General features: G+C 45.2%; 1 protein-coding gene across 5 annotated transcripts in view; it reads left to right on the top strand.

Annotated features, from left to right (window-relative positions):
* Ntrk2 (neurotrophic receptor tyrosine kinase 2) overlaps positions 1-26,219 on the top strand; it is a 340,618-nt gene that overhangs the window by 178,888 nt on the left and 135,511 nt on the right. For 4 of the 5 annotated variants that reach the window (XM_048447670.3, XM_085699633.2, XM_048447673.3 and 1 more), the window contains one exon: positions 8,367-8,555. In XM_048447670.3, coding sequence (XP_048303627.1) covers positions 8,367-8,555 — 189 coding nt within the window. Of the gene's footprint in view, positions 1-8,366; positions 8,556-12,481; positions 17,991-26,219 lie in introns of those variants that run through there. The other variant, XM_048447674.3, reaches the window with a different exon arrangement.

A 26,219-nucleotide genomic window follows, 5' to 3' on the forward strand; every position in this document is an offset into this window, starting at 1 on the left:
GGGAACCTGGAGCAAAGATTCAGAGCTCAAAATCTGAAGTGTGGCCCCTTCCAAATGCAAATTGCTTCTGTATACCTATCAGTTCAGAAATTGTTTAACACTAAAAACTGGGGCACCCCAACTTCCTGTACCCCCACTCTGCACTATAGAATCCAGAACTGTGCCCCCCGAAGCTCATTTATCCTCTGAGTTGGAGTGGCTTCTCCTCTGTGGCCTCCCATCCCCAGCATACACAGAAGTACTCCTAGGGTGGCTCTCTTTCCTCAGAAAGCCCCTTTAGGCAAACAGGGAAGCTATTACCCTTTGAAATCTCCGCTCTGCCATTGGGTAAATAACTACTAATAGTATTTGACTCCAAAGACAAGTCAATTAATTTCAAATCCCAGAATTTTGGCAACTCTGGATATGGAAAAGGCAATTTAAAAGACTGAAGAAAACCTGGTTCTCGACATAGGTCCGTTGTCTGCCATTATGGTAGGGGATGACCTAGTTTATCATTCTCTCTGCTCTGACACCCTGTCAGCAACTTCGAGGTGATTTATAATTCAGGGAAGATGTGGTTGAAGGGCAAGTGGGTGCTGTTGGACTGCACAAGAGGCATGACTGTGCTTTCTTAGCTGCAGTGTTCCTTGTTGTTCCCATGCAATGCAGCATCATGCCAGAAGCAGCGTGATAGTGATTTCAAGGGTACAGACAGGAGGAGACAGTTTGCTGAGTTTCAGCTCAGTAGGGTGAAGCTGCAGGAATGGCAGAGGGAAGTAGGAAGTGGCTCACTCCACAGCTACATGAATGGCAGAGAGGAAGTAGGAAGTGGCTTACTTCACAGCTTCATGAATGGCCCAGAGGAAGTAGGAAGTGGCTCACTCCACAGCTACATGAATGGCAGAGAGGAAGTAGGAAATGGCTCACTTCACAGCTTCATGAATAGCAGAGAGGAAGTAGGAAGTGGCTCACTCCACAGCTACATGAATGGCAGAGAGGAAGTAGGAAGTGACTCACTCCACAGCTACATGAATGGCAGAGAGGAAGTAGGAAGTGGCTCACTCCACAGCTACATGAATGGTAGAGAGGAAGTAGGAAGTGGCCTGCCCTCACTTGCACATTGGGCTAGAGCTCAAATAGACTCCTTACTCGTGTGTTGTTGGTAAAAGTGAGATGATATAGCTCAACACTGTCTTCAGTAGCAATTCTGTTTATTAACAGGATTTACCCTACTACAGGGATGCTCGAAAGGGGGTGAGCGCCTCAGATGTGGTAAATGTTCAGTACCACAATGTCTGCTCTAATTTAACGGATAGAAATAATCCCAAAATGTACAGTCAGTGAGAGGTGAGTGCTGACCTTTATTGGGTTCTCTGTAAAAAAGAAAAATGACTGAAAAATTGCTGAAATGGAAAAAAAATAGTCTTGAAATATGCAAGCTATGATTTCATTTCTTTCTGGAGATAAGTCAAACAAGTATTGAAGAAGAGAGGAGGTGGCTTAGTGGTAGAGCACTCGTCTAGCATGGGTGAAGTCTTGGGTTTGATTCTCACCACCATCAAAGAAACAAATGCACAAAACCCCCTAACAGTGACCAGTAGGGAAATGGACCTTCTGTGTAGGGTTGCTCATTCTCAGGAGTGGAGCTCAGTGTGTCCTTGTAAAAGATCTTTATCTGGCTTAGCTGTGACCCAGCTTTCCTTCTGGGAAACCCTGGAAGGAAGTATTTAGATGAACTTTAACCATTTGAGAAAGTCAGCTTCAGCCTGAGGCCTAAACTCAGCACACACCTAATTGCCTAGGGCTTATTTTCCCACACCTCAATGATAACTAACTAGTAAAATAAATAAATATCAGCTTAGGCTGCAAGCCTGGCGTGCAGGATTCTGGGGAGGCAAGGCCTAAGCTTAAACCTGAAGCCATCAGGGCAGCGATGTCGTGAAGCATAATTGAAGTACAGGGCGCGCCTCACCTGTACTGTTTCACGTGACTAGTTCTTGAACCTAGTTTTAGCCTTAACTGACCATGAAGGTCACTGTAGGGGCCCAGGGCAAAGAAGAACACGACTTAGGGTGCCTCTGCTCCTTTACTGGCCCACAGCCATAGATTTTTCTGCAGTATAGAAAATGCTTTCCAACCCAGAGGTTTCCTAAGGCAACGGTTGAGTCCAAGGAATAGATGCTCTACTGTGCCGTTAGTCAATGGGGACCCTCCAAACAGCAGGGGTCTTGCATATACGTGCCCCGTAGAGTCTGGTGCCATATGGTTCATGCTGCCCATCACACAGTGACTTAGCAGCAGACATGCATGGAGCATTCCAATATCCCCAGCCGCCCAGGAGTTGTGCTGCCCTTTGTCACCTTGCTCGGCTTCAGATAAGGTCTGTTTTCTCTCATTATTTCCTCACACTGCTGCAAAGCTGTGGCGCATTTGCCAAAGGAATTGTATGTCCTCACCCCCCACAGCTGTCCTGCTAGGTGATTCGAGGTGAGGAAATGATTTCTCCACTTGGGGGGAAGGAAGAAGGTGAGAAAGAAGAGCAAACTGCTCGGAGTTGTTAACCCCAGGCTTGGGCCATTTCCTTGGCCTCTTTCTGGTCTGAACTTCCATGTTCTCAGGCTGAAATACAAGTGTTCACACAGGAATCTGGAACTCAGCTTCCCAGGTCTGAGAGGAAGTCTCCAGTGGTTTCTACTTTTTAAACTCTTTTTTGAGGGGGGCATGTTATTGAGATATATGACTAAGGCCAGTTGACTTTCTCCAGTTTCCACTTCTCTTTCGAAGTTTATTTTATGTTTTGTTGTGGTTTTCAGATGTCTCATGGTTTGAAATTGGGGAAGTCAAGACAAGGTGTGGGTAAGGGGTCAGTAGTCAGGGCCTCCTCTGGCTTCACTGAGCTCCTGTAGCTTGGCTCCGGCAGGACCTACTCAGATTCTCTCTCTATTCCCCGGTCTCAGGTGTTCTCTCTATTCCCCGGTCTCAGGTCCTCTCTCTATTCCCTGGTCTCAGGTCCTTTCTCTATTCCTTGGTCTCAGGTCCTCTCTCTATTCCCCGGTCTTTCACTTATTTGCTGTCTTCCCAGTTTTAGATCTGTTGAAGCAGAAGACCTAACTTGTTTTATTTATTTATTCTAGAAAAGGCATTACTTTTGCAAACTCTGTAGTAAGTAGGTTTGCACACTTGAAGCTGCCTTGTCTTTAATCCAGTGAGCACGCCAGCTGCTGTCTCTGCTCTAGGCAGTGATGACTTCTGAAGGTTAGAGACACAGACTAGAACGACATCAGGGCCCCAGTGCAGTGTACAGCTGGTTGGCTGAAAGGCAAGCTTGGGCAAGTTTGGCTCCTAACTTGGCTCTGTTGGCTACGATGTAATAGAATTCTAAACTGGCAAATGTGCACTTCATCTGTGGCGATTTTTTTTTTCTCACAAACAGACTTCCACATCCAGACACTGTGATTTGTGCTTGATTGCATTCTCTTCCTTTGCATTCAGACTGAATGCAGACAATAGAAATGCAGAGCATGTAGCTCGTGCAGTGAATGCAGATGGTGTGGGCTTCACCATTAGGACCCAAATCAGGTGTGCTTTCCCAGGACCTCCTCTCTGCCTGACGTTTTCTGTGTGGACAAAGACAAGGAATAGAAGTTATTACATGGGAGTCAAGAAAAGGCAAGGTGGTTTTCTTTTTATTTTTCTTTCTTTCTTTTTTTTTCTTTCTTTTTTTTTTTTTTTTTTTTTTTTTTGTATCAACCCCGTGGTTTCCCGAGATCTGATCATCATGGGCAGACTCTTGGTTGCTGTTCCTTTTTGTAGCAAGGTTGGACACAGACATGTATAAGGAAGCCACCCATTTCTCAGCTGTCTGTCCTGCGTTTGCTTAGCCCAGCCATAGAAGGAAGCCTGTTTCCTTATTTTTGTTTGTTTGTTTGTCTGGGTTTTTGTTTGTTTGTTTGAGACAGAGTTTCTCTGTGTAACAGCCCTGACTGTCCTGGAACTCACTTTGTACACCAGGCTGGCCTTGAACTCACAGAGATCCACTGGGATTAAAGTTGAGTGCTACCACTGCCTGATAGAAGCCTGTTTGCTTTATCTTTTCAACCCTGACGTGGAACCTTGTCCAGTCAAACATTCCCTTGCAGTGTCTATCCAGTGATCTGCAAATGACCAGGGGACCAAGCTCAGGCTGAGACAGACTTTCCAGAAAATTTTTTTTTTGGGCGGGGGGACGAAACACCAACTTTTGCTCCTTCGCTAGCCTCAAAGATTCTAATGGAGGGAAAGTAGACAGGGTACCAAGCTCCAGTACCATGGGGATCTAGGAAGCTCCCAACAGGTGCATTTCAGAAACAGTCCATTGTTCCCCAGAGACACCAGAGGGTTTTCAACTCCAGGTAGCCCATAGAGTTTGTTGTTTTAGGAATATGTGTGCCGAGGAAGGTGAGCCAATTCCCCTCCAGTCCTGGAGGATGGTGTCTTCCTTCCCTGCGAGGATGGGAAGCTAACCACTGTGCAACCTCAGCACTTTCTAGACACCTTTAACCACAGACAAGTGCTTGCCCTAGAGATGTTCAAAAGTGCTTCAGGCCCTCTTAAGTGGCAGCATAGACTGTTCTTCAGACTATCTCAACTGTAGCTCACCAGGGACTTTTTTTTTGTATTTGTCAGGTGTGGGGAGGCCAACAGCTAGGAGACAGGGCCACTATAAAGAGAGTCTATGACTCAGAGCTTCTAAGAAGAGTGTATCATGTCACGGTGTGTGGCTGGCTACACAGAGACCTCTGGTCAGTCAGGAGGTGGAGGGAACAGGGGAATGAGGGCAAGAGTTTTTTTGTTGTTTTCATGAGGAGGAACTAGGGAGACAGGAGGAGATCTAGGTCTGCCTGATTGCAGTAACTTAGGAGGCTCTGGGCTTCCATGCTCCCCTGAGTTCTATAGCATCTGCCTTAGGGCGATAGGACAAGCAATGGTGGCCTGGAAGGTGAAGACCACAGGAAGCCGGCGACTGCAGGTATAGGCTATGTTGGTAGGTGTGTGGAAGACACACCGGTGGGCAGGGCATTTATTTTATCTAGAGATTGGGTAGCAGGTCCCAGAGGCAAAAGTGTCAGCCCATAGAAAACAAAGATGACCATTTTAATCATTGGAAAATATGTTCAGTTAGACTTAGAAACATATAATAAGTCAAATATATAGGATTGTTATCATGTAACTCTGATGAGAGAAAGCAATGTTTCTCTGTCCTTCTTTTTATTTTATATTGAAATAAAAATGAGCTAAAATGTTTCCATGTATACCTCCCTTTATCAGCCTTGTTATTGGAACTAACTACCTGAAATTCGGTAGCAGTGTACATTCCGAGCAATTTAAACTCTGTATTACTATTATAATACAGTTTTGAAGTTCTCATATGAGTTTCTTACAATACCCTGCGATGTGTCTCCGACTTCTGTCTCCCTTTCCACAGTGTCTGCTAAACCGCGTGCACAGACACACAAAGACACAAATCATAAAATGCGCAGACAGGCTGCTGTCAAATTATATAGACATTCATTGTCCCCATCGGGAGCTTTCTCCCCTCCCAACTTGGCTGTGCACTGTGTGCCATTATATTGAAATGTTCATAGAAAAATGGTCTTAATTCCCACAACCTTGCCAGGCACATCCATCTTCCAGGCTTTGGAACACCACTAATGAAGGGAACAGCGATTGAATTAATATTCCTCTGATGAATTGTGGAGGTTTCTGATACTCCATTTGTCAACGGTGACTCTCCTCAAAGTGAAAAGGCTTTTGAAAAATCATCTGGCTTTTTACCAGTGCCAGAAGGGAATGCAGGCCCTTCCATGTGCATGGTCACCACGTCCTCAACCCTTTTCCCCTCACAGTAAGTTCTATGAGGGACTGATTCTTAGCTAGTGGGTGAGAGAACAGGGAGTGTGGTTTGGTGGACACGGAGGAGAGCGTGGGTTCTTCTGTGGGACCCAAACAGGAGGTTACTGTGTGTACAAGGGTTCCAGGGTGTAGTTGGCAAGTGAGTTAGAGCTGGATTCCTGGAGAAATCTTCGTTGTGATCCTCACAGGCTAACTGGGGCCAGAGGACAAACAGAGACAAACCCAAACGAAGCCAACGTGTTTCTAAGTGTGGTTGAGGTCCCAGGAGTTTCACGACAACACATGGAATATTGGAAGATGACAACCTCTCCACCCGGGGGGGTCAAGGTGGAGCCTGGAATTTTTTTGAGAAATATACAGTCTTGACTGCACCTCCCTTGAGGGTTCTGAGGGTAGCAAGCTTTGGTAGCTGGTAGCCTCACAGAAGAAATGGCTGCTCTGGGGACCGAGCAAGGGAGCCAGTGGCAGGAAAGCTTTACGACAATGCACAGAAAGCCAAGCATGGCACCGCTCCATCTCCGTCACAGGCCCGAAGCCGAAGTGATTGAGGCTTGTCGGAAAGCAGGTCGCACGATGGAGAGGGCTGGGGATGTTAGGAAGAACTTGTCCTCACAGTCCTTCTTGGCAGGGTTTCCACTGTTTGCGAACACAGACGCTCAAGGCACAAGACGAGCACCACTGGCGGGCTTGCCTTGGCTTTGAGTGTTGCGTGGCTTCTGAGTTGGCTGTGCGAGGACATGTTTGCAGAATCCAGCCAGGGAATATTATTAAACACAACTTAAATGCTCTCCCATCGAGAGACTGCTTTAAGAATTACCGGTAATAGCAGTAGGTTCCCCCCGCATACTTCATTTAAGACACAGCTAGCTGGGGAACGTCCAACTGTTATCACTACAAACTACTTAATCCCCATAGGGGGAAAATGGATCTTAGAGTTTGGGGGGTGGATTATCGCTATATTGAATAGGGATTCAAGCTGTATCAGACTCTGACAAAACAACCTTCGTTTTTGTAATTGCTTTACATGGAAGTAATTAAGGATGGGGAGTAAATGGAGAATACACAGAGGTCCTGAAGCATGCTGGGGGGGGGGGTGAGGCGGGAGTGGGGTTGACAACACACTCCCTTGGGCGGAAGTGCAACCCTGACATCCCTCCATAGCAAGTCTTTGCCTTGCCTGGGTGTCTGATTCCGCCCGCTCCCTCTGCCTGGCTTTCCCTTCCACTCTCTCTATGGACTGTGAGCTCATTCCAAACACATCACAGGCATGTGTGAGCCATGTCTAAAAGACTGGAATTGCCACAAGTGAAGTGCCTATCCATGTGCTGTTCAATATTCTAGAATCTTCCCATACATTTTTATCTATCTGAACCTGCCTTGGCTGCTGACTTCCGCTGGCTTGAGTAGTCAGCAGATCTGTTGATTGGACAAAATGTAGCAGAGTGAGCCCAGAGGCATGCGCTGTGAGGTCTAGGGTTGAAACTAATTCTTGTATGGAAAATAATTAAACTATTGCTCTAGTATAAAGGGATCCCAATAAGGTCATAGACTCTATACATCAATGTACATAAAGCACACTGCAGTTTATAATAACGCATTTTCATATCACTAATCTCACTCCAGTGCCATAAAATACCAACTGGGTGTCCCCAGCACAGCCTCCAGCTGTAAGCAGATGTGGACGCTTGGAGAAGTGAGTGAAAGCGTGAAGATAAGAGACTCGGATCTCCAAATTCCCAACATCGCTTTAAAGTCCCCAGAGAAACAGCTGTCCTGGATTTGTGCCAGGACTTCAGGGCTAGGGTGCTCTTAAGGTGTGCACAGAACCCCGGGTCCTGGGGGCGGCATGTGCAGGTGCAGAAAATGGAAATGCGATCAGAACCCTCACACGTTGCTGGTAACTGACTGCACGACATTGTGCAGCCACTTTGTAAATCACTCTGCAAATCGGTTTAGTTGCTCCAAATGTTAAGCCTGGGCCTCCCCGAGGATTTGCCAATGTCACACAAGAGCAAAGGAGGCGTGTGTCCCCACAAAAACGTGGGCATGTGTGTCCACAGCTGCGTTATTCTTATTAGTCAAAGAGTCCCAAATCCTCACTAGGCGGAGGGACAGATAAACAGTGTGTGCCAGGTCTGTACCCTTTCAGGTCGCTCAACAAGGAAGCCTCAGTGCGTGAGGCAGTGAGAGTCAGCCTAAAGACAGGATGCCAAGCGCAAGTTGTGGATTACATTGGCTGCACTTGGGTGGAATGCCAAGGTCTGTTAACTCAGAGTGGAAAAGTAAATTTGTGGATGTCTGGGACCGGGAGTGGGGGAAATAGGAGACAAATACTCACTGGGGTGAGGGAAATGACTTAATATCAGGTTATGGTGATGGTAACGCCCTAAATGTACAGAAACCCACTGAAGTTACACGTTTGGAATGTATGTGAATCCACGTCCAGCTGAAACCGTGAAACTACAGAATGCCTCTGCTTCTTCCAACTCCAGGTCCAGCTTCTGTCATCAGCAATGACGATGACTCGGCCAGTCCGCTCCACCACATCTCCAATGGGAGTAATACTCCATCTTCTTCAGAGGGTGGTCCTGATGCTGTCATTATTGGAATGACCAAGATTCCTGTCATTGAAAACCCTCAGTACTTTGGCATCACCAACAGCCAGCTCAAGCCAGACACATGTGAGTACATCTGTTTGTACTTATTGACCCATTTGCTGCATAGCTGCTCCGACAATTCTGTTTATCAGGGCCTCTGGCGAGGCGGGCTGGGGTTGGGGGCCATGGACTATTTGAGGATTCTTGCACTCTTTGGCCCACAGCTAGATTCTTGCATTGCTTACTTAGGGGATTCTCAGGGTTTGTCTCCTGCTGGGCTGGGAACCGTGGGCAGATATGGACTTCTCTTGGAACCCATTTCCCGCAATCATTTGTCAACATGAAGCTATAATCAAGCATGCTTATCTGGAGAAGGATGTAGACAAAAAGCAGAAGTGTCACCAGAATGCAGATACATAATTTATAGTTGACAGGCAATTGGTGTAGCTTAAATCTGGCTTATTGAAAGCAATTAAAGCATGCATTCTAGGCAATCAGAAAGGCTCCGTGCTTCATACAGGTGGTATTGATTTGGGGGCCGTTCTGCACTCTTTTCTTGTCCTGATTCCAAGCATGAGGCCTTGTGATGTCACAACTGCTACTTCAGGCAGTATGAGTACGAAAAGCAGGAGGACCTTTCACCTTTAGTGATTATGCTAGCCCATCAGTCAGCTCCTGCTGGCAAGCTTAGGCCCCTTTCCCTAACTTCTGAACCACTGACCAGATATAAAGTATGGAGCAAGACCTTAAGAGAAGCAGAAACCTCGAAGCCTAATAAGTGCACACAGAGGCTTGGCTTTCCCCGTTTGGACACAGGCCTTCTCTTATGGATGAAGAAGAGGCCGTGGGGGCTAGGATATCAGATGTTCTGATTCCAGGGCTTCCTGGCCTTGATGAGGTGGCTGTCCTCTGTCTACTGCATCCCTATATCCTGCCTACTACTAAGTGCTGCTTTGCCGCACCGTCTCAGAAGCTAAGGAGGGTAATTATAAAGTCAGGTTTAAAGAGTGATATTTTGCTGAAAATCCATCGCAGAGGGTTTAGCAATGAGATCTTTCTTACATAAGGGAGAAATAATCATTTCTTTCTATTTATTTGCATTTATTTCAAGGAATGCTTAAGATTGGAGTTGGGACCAAGTATCAGAGTTAACGTTGTTATAAGTTTGGGTGAGACTGGGCATCACCGAAGATGTTAGCTGAATTCCTTACATGGCAGGACAAAAGGAGGCCTAAGGGTTAGGAAAGTCCTTGAACACTGACTGTTATTCAAAATCATGGTGTTATTGCCTCTGATAACTATGGTATCATAGGTATGGTATGGTATGACCAAGTCAAGAGGAGATGTTGTTTAGAATTAGGTACTCCTTGTGGAGGTCGGCATTGCCCAGGGTCCTTGGGATGTCTATATATATGACAGTCAAATAGGTAGAAAAACAAGACACTGTGGAAAGGGAATCTGCAGTCTTTCTCATTGTCCTCCCTAGGGATATCTTATTATCAGGACTAGGGTGTGTGGTGTATTTCTATCATCTCCAGGCTGGATAGCTGAGGTTGACTTCAATTAACATAATGTTTGCTTTCCTTTCCGATGGAGGAGAAGTAAGTTGAATCATCAAGCAGAGACCCTTGGTCCAATGTGTCCAATAAGAATGAAAGAGCAAAAGCAATAATAGACACATTACTGTGAATGGAGAGAGCCACAGGGCCTCAGCCCTACACAAAGAACTACAGACAGCCAAGGCGTGCTGAGAGTGAGAGATAGTCTACCCCAGGGAAGAGCACACCAAGTGGTTATCCAGTATCAAGTGATCAGCCCTCAGAAAACAAAAACATACTTTTTAGAAGAGAAAAATTTCTTCATTTAAAGGGATTGTGATTGTGTGGAGAAAGTGGGTGGGTGGCTGCAGGGTTTGTGACCCCAGAGTCCTAAGAGGACGTTTGCAGAAGCCACATCCTCAATCTAGACACTACGGAGGTTTCGGAAATAGTTTGGTTATTTCTGGAGGCCTTTTGATTTGTGGCTCAGTCATGTTGTGTCACCCACACTTGGAAGGGTCTGTAAGAGAACTATGGAACCCCTAGCCTCCCCTCTGCTTCCGGCCTCCTGCCTGGGCCGTAGACCACCAAGTCTCTTTGGCTAGTACTACTTTACAAAGTCTCACTGAGCCCTCTATCCACATACCCTTCCAGGCCTGGTGCAGTAGCCTCAGACATGTCTTACCTTGCATAATCTAAATCTAACTTTTACCCAGACATTATCTTTGATGATTTTTAATAACATTATTTTAAAAAAAATCACCTATCTTCCCTGGATACTTGATCAAAGAAATGGGGATGAACAAGACTTTACCATTCTCTCCCCACCCTTTCTCCCACCCCCATGTCAACATCACACTTCATTGCAGTATGTTCTTCAGCCTTTAGTGTCTGTGCTGTTCTGTGCTCTGTGTGTGTGTGTGTGTGTGTGTGTGTGTGTGTGTGTGTGTGTGTGCAGTTCTGTTTAGGTTCGACTTTAGTCTTGGGAGAACAGCAGCTTTAATTGCTAACCATAACCTAGGACAGGACACCCAGTGGGGTTTTGACATCAAACAGATGTTGACCAGATGTGACAATATATTGCTGAAGTATTAGTTATCAGTGAATTTGTAGTAATCTTCTCAGTCCCTTTTCATTGGTATCAAACTTGTACATGTTGATTGTATTGGATACGCTTTTAACCAAGTGCTAAGCAACTTAACCAGATTTATTTAAGCAATTTTAGAAAAATAAGCTTTATGAAATCTTTTCTTTGATTAAACATATTACAACCATCTCAGTTAAACTATTTCAATGAATAAGCACAGAGACTGGATGTACAGAAGTGTATCTTGCTTTAACTCTGTAAAATTCTGAGAGATTAGTTTCAGATATGCTGTTTTTATTCAATGTCCTAAACAAACTAACTTCTAATAGCCTCTCAAGTGGGGGGAGGGGGGCTCTTCCCAAAAGATGCACAGGTGATGGCGAAAGTCATTTCAAAGGCTTGAAAGACAGATTAGCATATCCCTCACGCCCTTAAAACAGAAGTCGCAGGACAGTGTATCACTGCCATCCCCAAGTCTGTCACAGGCTTGGACCATACACTACCTTGTCTACTGGTCGTCTCAGAAGCTGTATTTTATATTCAAAGATGTTGACTTCAGACTACACGTCTTTTGTCGCCAAGAGTGACATCGCTTTACTTTCACAGAGTTGAAAGAGTATATTCTAGACTGCACACCTCAGTATGTTAAATGTCTGCTGATTAGACGTAGCACTTCTACGAGGGTGGGAGCCAGAGGACTGGTGGTAGCGATGGCTTGATCTCTGACTGCGGTGAGACTCATCACACAGGCCGAACTGGATCATCACACGATTCAGCCCAGTGTGATAAGCACCGAGATTGGCTGTGTTACAGAAAGGTTTTGCATCCAAGGTTCAGGAATCGGGCAAGTCAGTTGGAGGAACAGGCTGTCTTGGGGAAATGATATGAAATAATAAAGACCATACTGGGGCATGGGCCTGGCATGACCAAATTTCCCAGAGAAAGTGGACATTTGTTCTTTCATTTGAGTGGCTGAAGATTTCAAATGCTAAGTGGGGCAGGTAAGAATGCATCAGCATGGTTCAGATCGGGCTCTAGGCCCTCCCTCCCCCAGCTGGATCTTCAGGATCCTTTGCTGTGAACACCTCAGTGGACAACACTTGGCAGTGGTTTGACACTGTGAGACGGCTTTAGTACTCACACAGCTTTGCTTTAAGCAACAAACATCACCATTAGATTAGGGTTCTTTAAATAACGCATGTGATTGCTTCCGTGAGGAGTAAAGAGCAATCAGGCCCTCTGATATACTTATGCACTACCAGGAGCTGTGTGGTAATGTTCGCTCACCAAGTCCAGAGAGGGTGTGTGAGATTTTAGAGCGATGTGAACAGAGCTGAATTGCTCCTGAGCACTTTCCAATAGAAAGTCTGTCTACTTTATTGCAGGGCCCAGAGGTTCCCCCAAGACCGCCTGATAATAATTTGGTATTTGGAGGCTCCTGCATCACTGCAGGAACCAAAGGAGGCTAGATCCAAGCCTGATGGAGGAGAAGAGTTCTGTGGTTTTCTGCAAATTCTGGCCAGACAGCATCTTGAAGTCACTCCTTAGCTTCCATAACTAGCCAAGCAAGAAGTTGCCTTCCCAGGACAAAGCAGAGTGTTCTAATGCCTAACCCCTCAAAGTGCCGTGTCAGTAGACTATAGACCATCTCCTCGATCGAGCAGGATGGCAAGATGGAGCTGAGGAGCTCAGCAACATCAAGTCTGGAGTTGGTCTTTATTCAACTAGTCTGTGTAGATGTGTCTGAAAACCACAGCATCTTACAGCATGGGGCGGTTGACCAGTAGGATTTACAAACTCTGCCCAAGGGCCACTGTGCTGATATCTTCTCCTTGCCTGTTGAGAAAGATTTTGACAGGGTGCAATGGAAGCTCACCTTCTCAGTTGAAAAACAAAGTAAAGCATATTAACCAGAGAAACTTCCAAATCATGTCTTGAGTTGATGGGCGGGGATATGTTTTATCCATAGACTTACAATTGTTTCTAAAATCATATTGTTTTTCTTGTAATTTAGCTAGAATCATATGCCTTGTGCCTACATTTAGTTAAGATTGTCTCTAATACATACCTTCAGTGTTTGCTTGAAGAACACACCCTCTATGCACTCCTAGGGCTAGCCACTCCCAAAGTCACATAGGGCGACTTTGAATTATTTTGAAGGTTTGCTTTATTTACAACAAAATGGTCATTTCTTGCCTCCCTTCAGTGTGTGTGTCCCACGTTTCTTTAGGTATCGTTGTGTGTCCCCGTGGATCATACGTCTATGGGACAATTGCATAGACAAGCACAGGTCCACTCACCAGCAACGGTGCAGGAAACTGGGCATTCTGAAGAGAGTGGTTGTCTGAATAGTAGTTGAAAATGTCACCGAGTCTGAGTCCTGCTCCTCTTCACTGCCATGCCCGCTTTGTCTTTCTACTGCCAACGAAGGCAAGCGAGAGTCTTCACAAAACTGCAGAGGTTTTCAGCACATTTGGAAAAACTGCCTTGAGTTCACATGAGCAAAAGCTCTGGATTCTATTCAGGGTTCCAGAAGCTCATGACATCAGAGAGCGATGGCCCCGAGAGCTACACAAGGTCATATTTTCAGTGCAGTCACATGACTGCAGTCCATTTCAGTGTTCAGGGCTGGGCTTTACAAACGGGTAGACACTGATTGAGAGTTTACCCCTCCCTTTTGCCTATTTCTTTTTTTCTTTTAAAAATACATTTTCTTCTAGGTATTTAATTGGCCAAATAAAAGCTGTTTGGGGAACTGGTAGTGCACCCTGGAAGGCTATGTCCTGCACTTTACCCAGAAATCAAGTCTGTTCTGCCCAGCATGAGGCTGGGATAGAAAGCAGAGTTATTTTAGGATGCTCAGAAGTTGCTTTGTTTATGGCACGCTGGGTTGACAACTCATCCTGCCGGGTCCACCATGGCACACGCTGCATTCTGTAGGTCCCAATACAACTCCCCTGTCCCTTTTGGTGCCATGGACCCCCACTGCTAAGTACAACAATTCGATATTATATCCACTCTCGGCTCCAAAGGCGATGGTAAGAAGCTTCAAACAAAGCTTCGAAAAAAAGCAACTTGCATCTCCTAGTAGAAAGGAAATGAATACATGCTGCATAATTACATCTAATGTGTAAGCCATATCACAAACTTACTTGATGAAGATTTTTTTAGTCAACGACTTTCAAGCACATTCGTAGCTAAGCAAAATCCTGTTCTTGGCATTTCACCAATGGGTGACAATGGTTATTAAAAAAAATGAAAAGTCACCCATTATGAATACTTAGGCCTCCTGGAGAAAACATTCCAATCCTATACTTGAAAGTTGGAAAACAAAAACAATAGCGATCATGGATTCTAAGTTGGGAGACCCTGATTTTGCTCTCACGTTGTCAGCCTGCCAAGATAAACACATGGGCGCCCTGAACACATAAGTGTTGTCAGTCTGATATAGCCAAGTCATCAGGGATGCTCTGGGGTATCCCTGCAGAGAGGAGGTCCTGAAGCACTTAGTTTACCAAGACAGAGCCTGGCTGGGGCATCTGCGTTGGCAATGCGAGCCTAGTCAAGCTGCATCTCTTGCAGTGCTAGCCAATCACAGACCAGAACCAGCCTAGCAAACACACATATAAACCAGCAACCTGCCCCATGTTGCTAAGAAGCACCTGCTACTGCTGAGTCTTCCTTATGTAGAGTGGGGACACAGCTAAAGGTTGAGAGGCTCAACCCCTTATGAACTGTTCTGAAAGCTTAGGTTTTCTCCTTGTAAAATACATCTGCTCTGCCTTACTGGTTCTTCTACCGTGGCTGGACTGCTTTGGGACCTGTGTCATCCTGGTACCCATCCCTCCCCTGTGGGGAAAACTGTCTCCCTTCATGCTCAGCGAGGTTGCAAAGGTGTTTTAGTTGATTTCTTTGGTTGTCTTTTGGCTATAACTTTCTTCCTATACAGGTAAAAAGACTTTGCAGTACCCACAGATGAGAAAAGTGTGGGAAGACCAGTAATTCTTCGTGTATTCAGATCACCATGAACAGAGGCGCCCATAGCGTGTGGGTTTAGTCTTTGAAGAGCTTCCTCTAGAGGCGGAGGCAGCAAGCTACCCAGTGCTGTACTTAGAGTGACCTGTTTTCTGCTGCTGTATCTGTCTCTGGGAAAACGCTTTCTGTGTTGCTGATTATAAGAGCTTGGCTTCCCATGTGAATGAAATGATTAGAAGATAGCATACATCAGAACGTGAAAAGGACTTTAACTATTTCAGTGACACCTATCCTGACTTTCTCAAGGCTGGTGCAGTTCCTTCAATATGACAAGTCAATTTTAAACCAGGAGAGGCTCAGGCAAGCCACGTGATTTGGTCATCCTAGTTGGTCTAAACCCGTTGTTTTTTGTTTTTGTTTTTTTCTAGTAGGACAGGATTATGTCTTAACCACACAAGTTGCCTTTAAGTGTCCTAAAAAGAGATCATTTGAATTAAAAATAAATATAGTAGAAAAACCTGAAAGATGCAAGAAACAAGACTCATTTTTAGTTACCTTTGACCCCATCAGATGTAACTGCTGACACGCTTCCTCAGGGGGATGCCTGGTCTTGGGAGCAGCCTATGGCTCCTGAGATTTGTGTACCCTGCCTTGTTTCTAGTGGGCATTGTTAGTACTTCTCTAAAGTGGGTGGACTGGCAAGTCTGAAAGAAGCAACCCTGTATATTTTTTCTAGTCTACTTCTAATTTGCTTGGCAGTACAGAGCAGTTGATGCAGAGCTGGGAGCTGGGCATGGTTGACATTTCAGGTCTGGTTGAAAGGGTTCTTCCCCTCAGTATCCCTGACTTGAAAAACGACTTCCAGTAGGCTGGGGCGTCCCTTCTGGTCATTCAGCCTCACCCAAGTTTAATGGAGCTGGCTGCTCAGATTTCCAAGTTCTTTCCATCGCTAAGGATTTCCTCTTACCATGCTTCAGGAAATCTGCTCTCAGTTTGGGGTTCTAGCAGCAAAGCCTGCGGTCAGGAGTGTGGCGTACAAAGGTGTTTGGCTGTTGATACTTCTATAATGACATTGTCAGAATCCATAAGTTCAGAACAAGCAGGTTCCCAGGACGTGCAAGAGACTGGATCTGTGTGGTGGTTTTGAAAAGCAGAGTAAGGCGAGACCCTAGGAGAAACCCAGTGATATAAGCCTAGTCCTGGACTATCAGTCACTGCCTGTGGGTAGATGTCAATAGTTTTGCTAACCTGTTGCTCTTATTTAGCATATTGACTTGTCTATGATATTGACTGTCCTGTGCATTGAAACAGGACCCAATGTCAGGTGACGATGGTGTTTGGACTGAGCACCACAGAGTCCCAATGTCCCAGAATAGTGGTTGTTATAGGAAGATCAGGACACAGCCCTGCACTGTGTAACTTCAGCATAATAGTGAGTCTCAAATTAGGGAGTATCTTTATGAGAGGAGATTGCAAGCTGTGTTTACAGAGATGCCAGCTAGACAGTTTTCCTATCGCGTGATGGATTTTCAGGTCAGTTTATACTTTCCGGTCTGGTTTTTCACCCTAACCACAATGCTTTGCTCCAGATTGGCCTCTAGTCTATTTGTAAGGAAAGAAGCAGTGTGTCCAGGGCAGATCTGAGCCTTGCTTTCTACCCAAGGACCTTGGTCAGCAGAGCTGGTGGGTCTCAGGTTTCTCCACTTGAGTTTGCTTCCGCGAACACAGGCATCTTTGCCTGTCTTGCTCTTTCATCCTCCCTCCCTGTCTTAGGTTCATGATGATACTGGCTTCATTTCTTCCTGGTTCCTAATTCCATCAATTCCTTTTCCTGATAGCTGTAGAAGCAACTCCGAATGGCTATAACCTTACTGAGAAGGTCATTCCTTGTTTCCAAGGGCTATCTGGGGTAAATACGTTCAGGGTGTTTCTTTTAGAAAATCTTTGTTATGACTTTTCATTTCTTAGAGCCCTCTGTTGACCTTCAGAGATAGGTACTGGTTTCGAAACAGGAAAACATCATGTTACAAAGACGTTGGTGACCTAGTTGGCTAAGCCTAGGGATTCTGAACTCCTGAACTTTGGGGAGGGAGACAATGGACAAGTGGCAAGGGGAAGATGATTCTCCCAACTTCCTGTATTTCCCTTCACTGGGTTTGCATAGACTCTGTTATTTTCTGCGTTTTTTACCCCTGAGTTTCTGTCAATGTGAACCTTAACGACATTTGGGTCTGAGAGTTGATAAAATGGAAATATCATTCGTGCCAAGATCCCAGGGTGAGTGGCTTTTATTCACTTTGTCACTTTGTCAAAATCCTCCTTGTCCCACAGGAAAGGAGGTCTTGGCCAGCGCTTTCACCCTAGCGGGAGGAAAAGTTTCAGTGTGGGGGACAGGGTTGGTGTCTAGATTTGGTTAAGCTGTTCCCACGCTGTATCCACATTTGAAGAGAGAGGGCTCTGAGTGGCCGAGGATGGGTTAATGCTCCTCCATGAGACCCTTATGGACACAGGACTGAATCTGGGTACTCCTGCCTCCTCACTGTGAACAAGAAGCCCTATACTATTTGAGCAACCCCTGCCACCGTGTAGGTCTGTCTGCTGGGGGCTCCACAGGTTCTAGTGAGACAGGGTACGGGTAAGGGCATGGATGGGGTATAGCTGGGGGTATGGCTGAATGTTGCTTGATTTTATTTCCAGCTCTCCTAAGCTCAAGCAGCAGAGTGGACTCAAAACACGTCGTGTACTGTCTTACTCTGCTGAAAAACTCATGCTGGTCCACATGTATGTGTGTGTGATCAGTGAACATGGAATGTTTTCCCGTATTGACATGCTTGTGTAAATGAGAACTGTTTCATTGGAATTTGTAATGTTGATCATTCAGAGTCGAGCACATATATCAATAAAGACAAGAGAGTTGGATGTGTGGTCTTCAGTGTCTGGTGTTGTCGTTTAATAATTATTGTTACATAGACTTAGTGTAAATCAGTGTTGGGATCACTGAAAACATCCTATGTCATTCCCCCAAAAGTTGTCTCCAGTAGCTAGGACCAGCCCTGGGAGGTGGGTAGGCTGTCACCCGAAGCACGAAATTCAGAAGGATGCCAGAAATCTCTTTTTTTTTAATTAATTTATTTGTTTATAAAAAATTTCCACTTCCTCCCCTCCTCCCCATACCCTCCCATTCTCCCCACTCCCTCTCCTCAGAAATCTCTTAACTTGAGAAATAATATTTCTGGGTCACATTTAAAAGATGAGATGTAGAAGAAAAAAATCTGGGTTACAAATATCAGAATCTTAACTGAAGGTATCCAATAGACTGGCGGGAGGATTGGGGTCAGATCCTGTCTGCCTAGAAAAGTCCAATTGTTTTCAGACTGGACATTTGCACTCAGTTGTGTTTTTCAAGGCTGCACTGAGCAACCATTCACTTCAATGACTGGAGACGTTTAAGAATCTCCCTTCCGCCTGTGGCCTGGGTCTTATGTAAACCCGTTTTCTGCAAAGCTCTGTTTTGTATACACAAGCAGCTGAGCTGATTGTCCGTCAGCCTTCTCTCCCTTCCTGTGTCCCTGGTCTAATTGTTCTTCCACACTCACCCCACTTCCCTTGCTCAGCCTTGGAGAGGATTCCCTGATGCCCCTTTGCTCAGCCAGCGTCAGCATCTGCAGCAAGGTTCATCCTCCCCAGTCTACTGCAAATCTGTGGAACGCATACTTATATCGCAGCATTAAAAAGCATGTGACTGTCCACAGTGTGGGAGATAGAAAGAAAGAGAGAGAGAGAGAGAGAGAGAGAGAGAGAGAGAGAGAGGAGGGAGAGGAAGAGAAAGGGGGTGGAGAGAAAGAGATACAAACCTGAAATCTGGGAAGGTAGGTTAGGAAAACTTTTTACTGAATTTAAGGCTTGACCTGGGGAAGAGATCGAGTAAAGCAATAATTCAAATTCTCCAAGCACTATCACACCTTGTCTTGTTTCCGCATATCTGGAGACTTAGGTTCAGCCTTACACCACCTATGTTAAAGGTACAGCATTGACTTTTAGATTCTTCTACCTGCTTGCCTCTCCAGACTGTGAGCTCCTTTGTAACGTCTGTATTTGCTACTTCCCAACCACCTGTATCTAATAACTACGCACCTTTCCTCTCCCAGGCTCGATGAATTATATTTACACAGTAATAAAAACAGTCACTCAGTGCCTCAGGCTGTACCTTTTAATCCACACGATAGGCGAGAAAATGGATGCTCAGAGAGATGGGGGAGAAAACGGTCTCAAGCGGTGTCCCTCGGATACAGGAGTTTCCGTCCTGGAACTCCAGGAGTCAGGCTCGTTCTGGCTTTGCCTGTCGGTCCTGTGGGAAATTAAATCCTGGAAGTGTCTAACTCTGCTGGAGGAACTGCAGCATTGATGCTGAACCTCCCATGTGAGCTTGTAGAGATACTGGAAGATACTCTCCTCCAAACTCAAAGGCCAAGGGTGGCTTCTTAGCAGCTAATCAACTTGATGCTGAAGGAAAGGACCCGGTTAGCAGGTAGGCTTCAGGACCCTGTTGTGAAAGGGTTGGCATAGTCTCCCCACTAGAGCAGTGGTTCTCAACCTTCCTAATTTTGGGACCCTTTAATACAGTTCCTCACGTTGTGGTGACCCCCAACCATAAAATTGTTTTTGTTGCTACTTCATAACTGTAATTTTGCTACTGTTATGAATTGTAATGTAAATATCTGTGCTTCTCTATGGTCTGATGCAACCCCTGTGAAAGGGTCGTTCCACCCCCAGAGGGGTCGCAATCCATAGGATGAGAACCACCTCAGTAGAGCCGTTACCAGAAGTCTTAAAGTGTTGCAAAGAGCAAGTCCTTAGTTTTGCTTTTTGCTAAGTAAAAGAATCATGTGTTCACAGGAGCACACTGAGCTGTACTGGGTTATGGAGTTTCCCTAGGCCATGCTACCATGGCCAAATCCCCACAGCACCTGTTCAGACCAGACTCTTCAGCGGGGCCAAGGGAAGAGAGTCGCTGAGCGTGGGTCTTCTCGTCCATGCTCTGAGGACAGGGCAGCTTCTGAGTGTCTGGGAAGGCAGATGAGAGGGTCTTGGGCAGACCCTCTATTCTCCAGTCTCTCACATCCCCAACCACCTCACTGAAAGGCGTACACCATTTGGTCGGTCTTTGTGGAGTCTCTTTAAAAACACGAGTCAACGTTGACAAGTGACGTTATATCCTGAGTGTGACAAGGGACTCCATAAAGGCAGGGGACATTAAGGGGCTAATAGTCTGAGCACCCCCTCCGTGACATCTGCACGTTCGTCACCCCTGCACCAGACTCTTGCTTTGCATTTGTCTTTGGATAGTTAGAATAATATGTGTTCTCCAAAATTATCATCTAACCAGTTGTTTCTGGGCTTGGGAGATGGAGACGAGACCTGGTGACCAGGCTGACCAGAACGAACAATCGTTTTCTGACCCAGAGAGTGGTCACTTACTCATATTGATACCTTAGAAAATACCAGAATGGAATCTGAATTACTTCATTCCAGCTCAAAGTCCACAGAGACACGCATAGTATAAGTGTTGTTTATGTAGAATCCCAGCCCCTTGGACCTCTGAACATCCACAGCTCAAAGCCGCAGAGTTCACGTTGTCCCTGGGGTTGTGGAGGGCAGTCGGAGAGCCACTTACAGAGAGTAATTAAAATGAGGCTTCAGAGGAAAAGGGCTGAAAGATTCCAAAGAGAGACTTTCTGAGTTCTCCCCCTACCTGGGGGTGGGGGCTGTGTGTTTGGATGTGTCTAGATACATTTGCCAGTGTGGAAATTTTCCAGTGAGATGGAACAAAAACATCTCTGACTCGAATGACTCTGTGGGCCCTTTAATAACAGAACAGAGGGACACAGCGGATGGGGACGGGGCAGGGCTGTGATGGAGTTCTGATGAGACACAGCACGTGGAGTCACACATCTGCTGGATGATGAATGTCTAGTCAGAAAGTTGCGACTTACCCGTAATTCAGTGGCAGCGCTCACTGGCAAAATTGAAACTGTGCATTGAAAGGAGCACTTATTGACGGTTTTGTAAGTCCGTAATCGCGGGCTGTTCAATGAGCGGACAAGGACTTGGACAACGTCCACGCCAAGGAGACCGCCTGGCAGGCAGGTGATCTGAATGGCGGGTGATCCATCTAGCTGTTCATCTTGCTACAGTTTTGGGGGACATCTCCACCTCCCTGGGCCTCAGGCAAGGGCAGCCTAGGGTTCCAGCAGCAGCCAAGGCTAGACCACTTTCTCCCTGGAATTGGACAATTAACTGCTGCTGTGGCCACGCCTGTTCACAGCCGAGTTTAAAGTTATTTGTCCCCATTCTTTTACACCTCTATTGTATTACAATATTGGTGTAATACACCTCTATTGTATACAATATTATAATATTGTATAGAGTTGTATTCTTTTACACCTCTATTTTACACCTCTATTCTATTACAACCTTTATTGGCATTTTGTCAGTTCTTCTGTCTCATTCTGTGAACTGGGTTTCAAGTCTATTTCACTTATGAGAGAACCATTCTCCCAGAGGCTTCATATTGAAGTTCTAAGTGTCACATTCATCTGGACAATAACTGGGATGGGGGACATAGAGGAATCCAGAAGGAAACCTAAGTGAATGAGGATGTGAAGAATAACCATATAATTTGGGGAAAATTAAAAAAATAGAAGAGACCATATGCACTGTGATCTCTGAGCATTGGCCACTGAGAGAACTTGATGCCAGGCTACATGAGAGAGAGGGCTTTGTGGCTTGTGGGGGCCCTGCTAGCAGGAAAAAGCTCAGAAGTTTCCAAATAAGAGTCAAAGCCCCTAGTTTTTGTCAGATGGCCTCTTTTTATACCTTCAAGATCTGCTCCGACTAATACAGCATCACGCAGTTGTAAATCACACAAGTTGTCAGCTGACGTTTAACTTTGTCAGCAGCGCAATGCTAACTAATGTTTATTGAACAGTTTACACATCCCAGCATATAGGAGATGATGAGACGGTTCAGTCAGTAAAATGCTTGCCACTCAAACACGAGGACCTGCGTTTGGATCCCCAGCACCCACGGACAGCAGAACATTGTTGCAGTTTACACCTGCAATACCAGCGATGGGGAGGGAGAGACGGGAAGGAAGACCTCTGGGCTTGCTGGCCAGGCAGTCCAGCCAAACTGGGGAGCTGTAGGTTCAGAGAGGGATCTCGCCTCCATGAAAGGTGGATAGTAGTCAAGAAAGACACCCAGTGTTGACCTCTGGCCTCCACAGGAGCACATATACAGAGAATGTGCACATACGTATACCACATATACAAAATATGCTAGCGTTTCTGCACTGCACTTCACACGCTTTTTCTTATTTGATTTGTACTGTGGCTCTACTTATTGGGTACTGTTGCTTTAACTGTAAAGAAGAAGTTAAGTCGCAAAGAATTTAGACAAGCTGCCAAAGGTATCCAGCTAATAGGCTGAAGACCCAACATTTGAACCTTGTCATTGGGACTGTAGAATTCATTCATAAAGCAGCTCTATACCAGCACACACCCCTTCCCCTTGAAGCAGGCTTCATTAAAGATTTCCACATCACAAATCATGGATTTGAGGCATTGTTCATTGAAAAACTTGTGGGATAGGTAACCTCTCTGAAAACTTGGCTTCCTTATGATTTAAACCAGTTTCTCTTCCTGCCATAAAAGGTCATTTCACTCTAAACAGAGTTTGAGAATATGAGCTTATGGTGGGAGATGACCCCAAATGGTAAAGACCAGTGTCTTGGAACATCACTTGGATGACAATCATAAAAGCAACATTGTTGTGCCTTTTGGCTTGAGGTTTCATCCAGATTATTTCTTTCTTTTAAAAACACAATAAATGTACCCAATTGGAGAGAGAGAGAGAGAGAGAGAGAGAGAGAGAGAGAGAGAGAGAGAGAGAGAGAAAGAGAGAGAATGCATACTTGGAGAATCAAGTCCTTGCATTTGGACCAATGTTTACTAACTTTGATTGGCAAGAAATGTGGCCAGAGAGCCTATACTGTAGCGATCCCCTGATGACTCGGGTGGTTTTTGAGCATTCAGGGTTATCTTTCCCAGGCCACACACACTGTCGAAGATGGAAGTCCATGACACTGGACAAGGCAGGCAGAAGGCTCCCTGGGAAGGAGCTTGTGCTTCTGTTCACAGATGTGTTTTAACTGAGTGTCCCCTTTGCTGATGCTTTACTGTCTGCTTGGTCCACGGTCTTCTCCAGGTTTCCACAGACAAAACTATTTCACTGGTGATGCTTAGCACACCAGGGTGATGCTCAGGAAAGTGTAATACGTAGGGACAGGATGCCCTAACAATCGCCATGGAAAAGAACTTGGTTCCTTGATCTGTTTACGAGCCAGGGCCCTCAAGGCACTAACAATGCAATCGATTTGAGAAAAGGGGCCAAAAGGAAGAGACGAGATGGAACACCCATGTTTATTTGTTCCACTAACGCTTGTTGAAGTTTCTAAAGTGCAGTGACTTCTAAACTAGTAGAAAGTAGTGCGATACACACATGTCCTGGACCAAAGGCACAAGGCTCACTGCATCACCTATTTCTAAATCGAGATGATTTAGTGCAGTCACATTAAAAAGAAACAGAAAAGTCAAGTTCACGTACACAGTTGATTTCCTGCAGGGAAATGTGCCAACGATATGCGCTACCCAGTGGTCAGAGCGTGGGTTGTTGTGGGGCTTCCACTTCACTGTGAAAGGTTACGGACATCGTCTTCCCTCCCTCCCCACAAATTCTCCAGCTTCTTTGGAAATTTCCTCTACGGTGATTTGATCTGTGTAGAATAATGTAAGGGGAGATAATACGACTTATGGAGAGAAATGATTGAATCACTGTGTGCCAATAAAAAGTGTTCAAATTACATTTCACTACATAATGAATTCTGGTTCAACTTACTTTGACATAAATAAGATTGGGTAAGAGAAACCAGAAGTAAATCAAATAAATTAATAAAACCATCAGAGTCCTTTCAATTTTGTCCCCAGACAGTGTCTGCTTATTTGTATAATAAAACCTGCTCTTACCAATTACAAGCCTGGCATGTCACTCTGTAGAAAAAAAAATAACTTCAAGGGAGAGGTTGGATATTCTGGGTCTTCATTACAGAGACACCAATGCTCCTTTTAAGGACTGGAGAGGTAAAATTTGAAACCTAGGGGAGTGGGCTCCAACTTTCAACTAAAGATAACAACAAGATTTTAGATGTATGCGTGCCCATAATACCAATGATTATCTGTTATTCATATTTTCCTAATTATACCCATTTACTGAACACAAGATTTTTGCATTTTGTCTAGACGCAGACTCTGTCTCCACCAGCATAAGATATCACTGGGTTTGTGAGCCTTGTGAAAAGCTGAAATTCCATCTCGGCTGTCCCTTGTAGAGTTCATTGTCTTACTCTACAGCCAAGGGAAAAAGTACAATTTTCAGATTGAATATAACCACGGTTTTCTCATGGTGCTTAGGGTGCCTCGGCCATTGGTTAGGCACTATTTACCACAGACACTGAACGCTGGTTATACCGTACACAGTGCCAAGCAGGGTGGTTTTTAGATCTTTGCTTTATTTAATATCTACCAGTGCCGTCAAGGTATTTTGCAACCACTCTATTTGTGTTTCTTGGAATCCATGCTTGTTTCCCAAATGCGATCATAAAAAGCCACCAAGCTAAATATAGAACATGTAAGTTATGAGCTGGATGTGTTCAAGAACAAAGGGCTGCATGAAAAAGTCCATCTCTTTATTCTTGAATTGGGGTAAGGCTCTAGGAAGAAACAACATATTGATTGGCCTGGGGTATTTCAGCTAAGTAAACAAGTGCTTCATGAATCTCTGGAGTAGAAATGATCACTTCAGTCCTTCTAAGCAATGTCGTCCTGTATTTCACGATTGAGGCTTATCAGATTTAATTACTTGCTACCTGGCAATCACAAAGATCAGAAATTAATTTTTCTGATAATCCCTTGAAAGTGGATTCAAGTGACTCACCTAGAAAAGGCATGGAGATAGACACATATTTCTGGATCTTGAGAAGTGGTGTCTTGCTGTCAGAGCAGAGTCTGGCAGGATTGCTATGACTGCAGAAGCCCTGGATTTTTGCGTGAAAGATGATTTAACTGGGAACCACATCTGGTGCTCTTTGGCTCGAAGTCAATTGAGCATGTGCTAAGAGAACTTGAAGCAGGACAGAAGGGGCTCCTTTTTCACATCCTATGAATGTGTAGGAAAGCCCTGAAGTGAAACTGGAAGCAGGTTCGCTTAGGAAACATTGGCACCCAGGGCCATCAGAAGAAACGCTTTCCAGTGAGATTTATTGGCATTGGTGTTCAGGTATGATTTCACAACTGCGGCCTTAAATAACTGTGTGCTTCTTCGTCAGGGCTCCTCCGGCAAACGAAAGAGCCGAAAGAAGTTCAGGGAACTCGAAACACACGTGCCTTGAATATAAGGCTTTGGCTCTTTCAGGTGGACTGCCTGTTTCCATAGATATAGGTGACCATGGCAAAGAATTTCCTGGGAACTCGGCGAGAACAGTTGCTCCACACAAAGAAACCGCTTCAGAGGGAAGCAGCGGCTGGAGCAGTTCACCAGGCAGGAGCTGTGTTCCCGTACTTTCCTTTGAGAGCGAAGGTTCAATGTAGAGCAAAGTTAGGTTTAGACCATGAACTTGGGGGAATTTGCTTCCCTAATTCAGGAGACAAGTGAGCTGCTTTCTTAGTGTCCACCATTTAGTGGTCTGGGGAATGAGATGCTACCTCGCCACTGCCTGACCTTGGACATTAGAGGCACTCAACAACTGTCACCTAAGCCTGAGACCCCTTATCATGCCTGGTGTCACCACTCCGACCTGGGACCTCAGACACCTTTATCTTGACACTGACTTCACAGTCTATTTTGTGCTTGTTTATGATTATTATTATTATTAATAATAATAATAATAATAATCTTCCAATACCCAATAGCACACAAGGGCTGTCTCTAGGGCATGTATGCCATACGCTCTCTCTCGCTATTTCAGACAGTAAGCTCTCTTTCTGTACTTTCATCTCCACTGTCTCCTGTTACTTTTCTCTAAATGCTTCTCTC

This window comes from Myodes glareolus, chromosome 14 (assembly GCF_982192425.1).
Source record: "Myodes glareolus chromosome 14, mMyoGla1.1, whole genome shotgun sequence".
Classification (NCBI taxonomy): Eukaryota; Metazoa; Chordata; class Mammalia; order Rodentia; family Cricetidae; genus Myodes; species Myodes glareolus.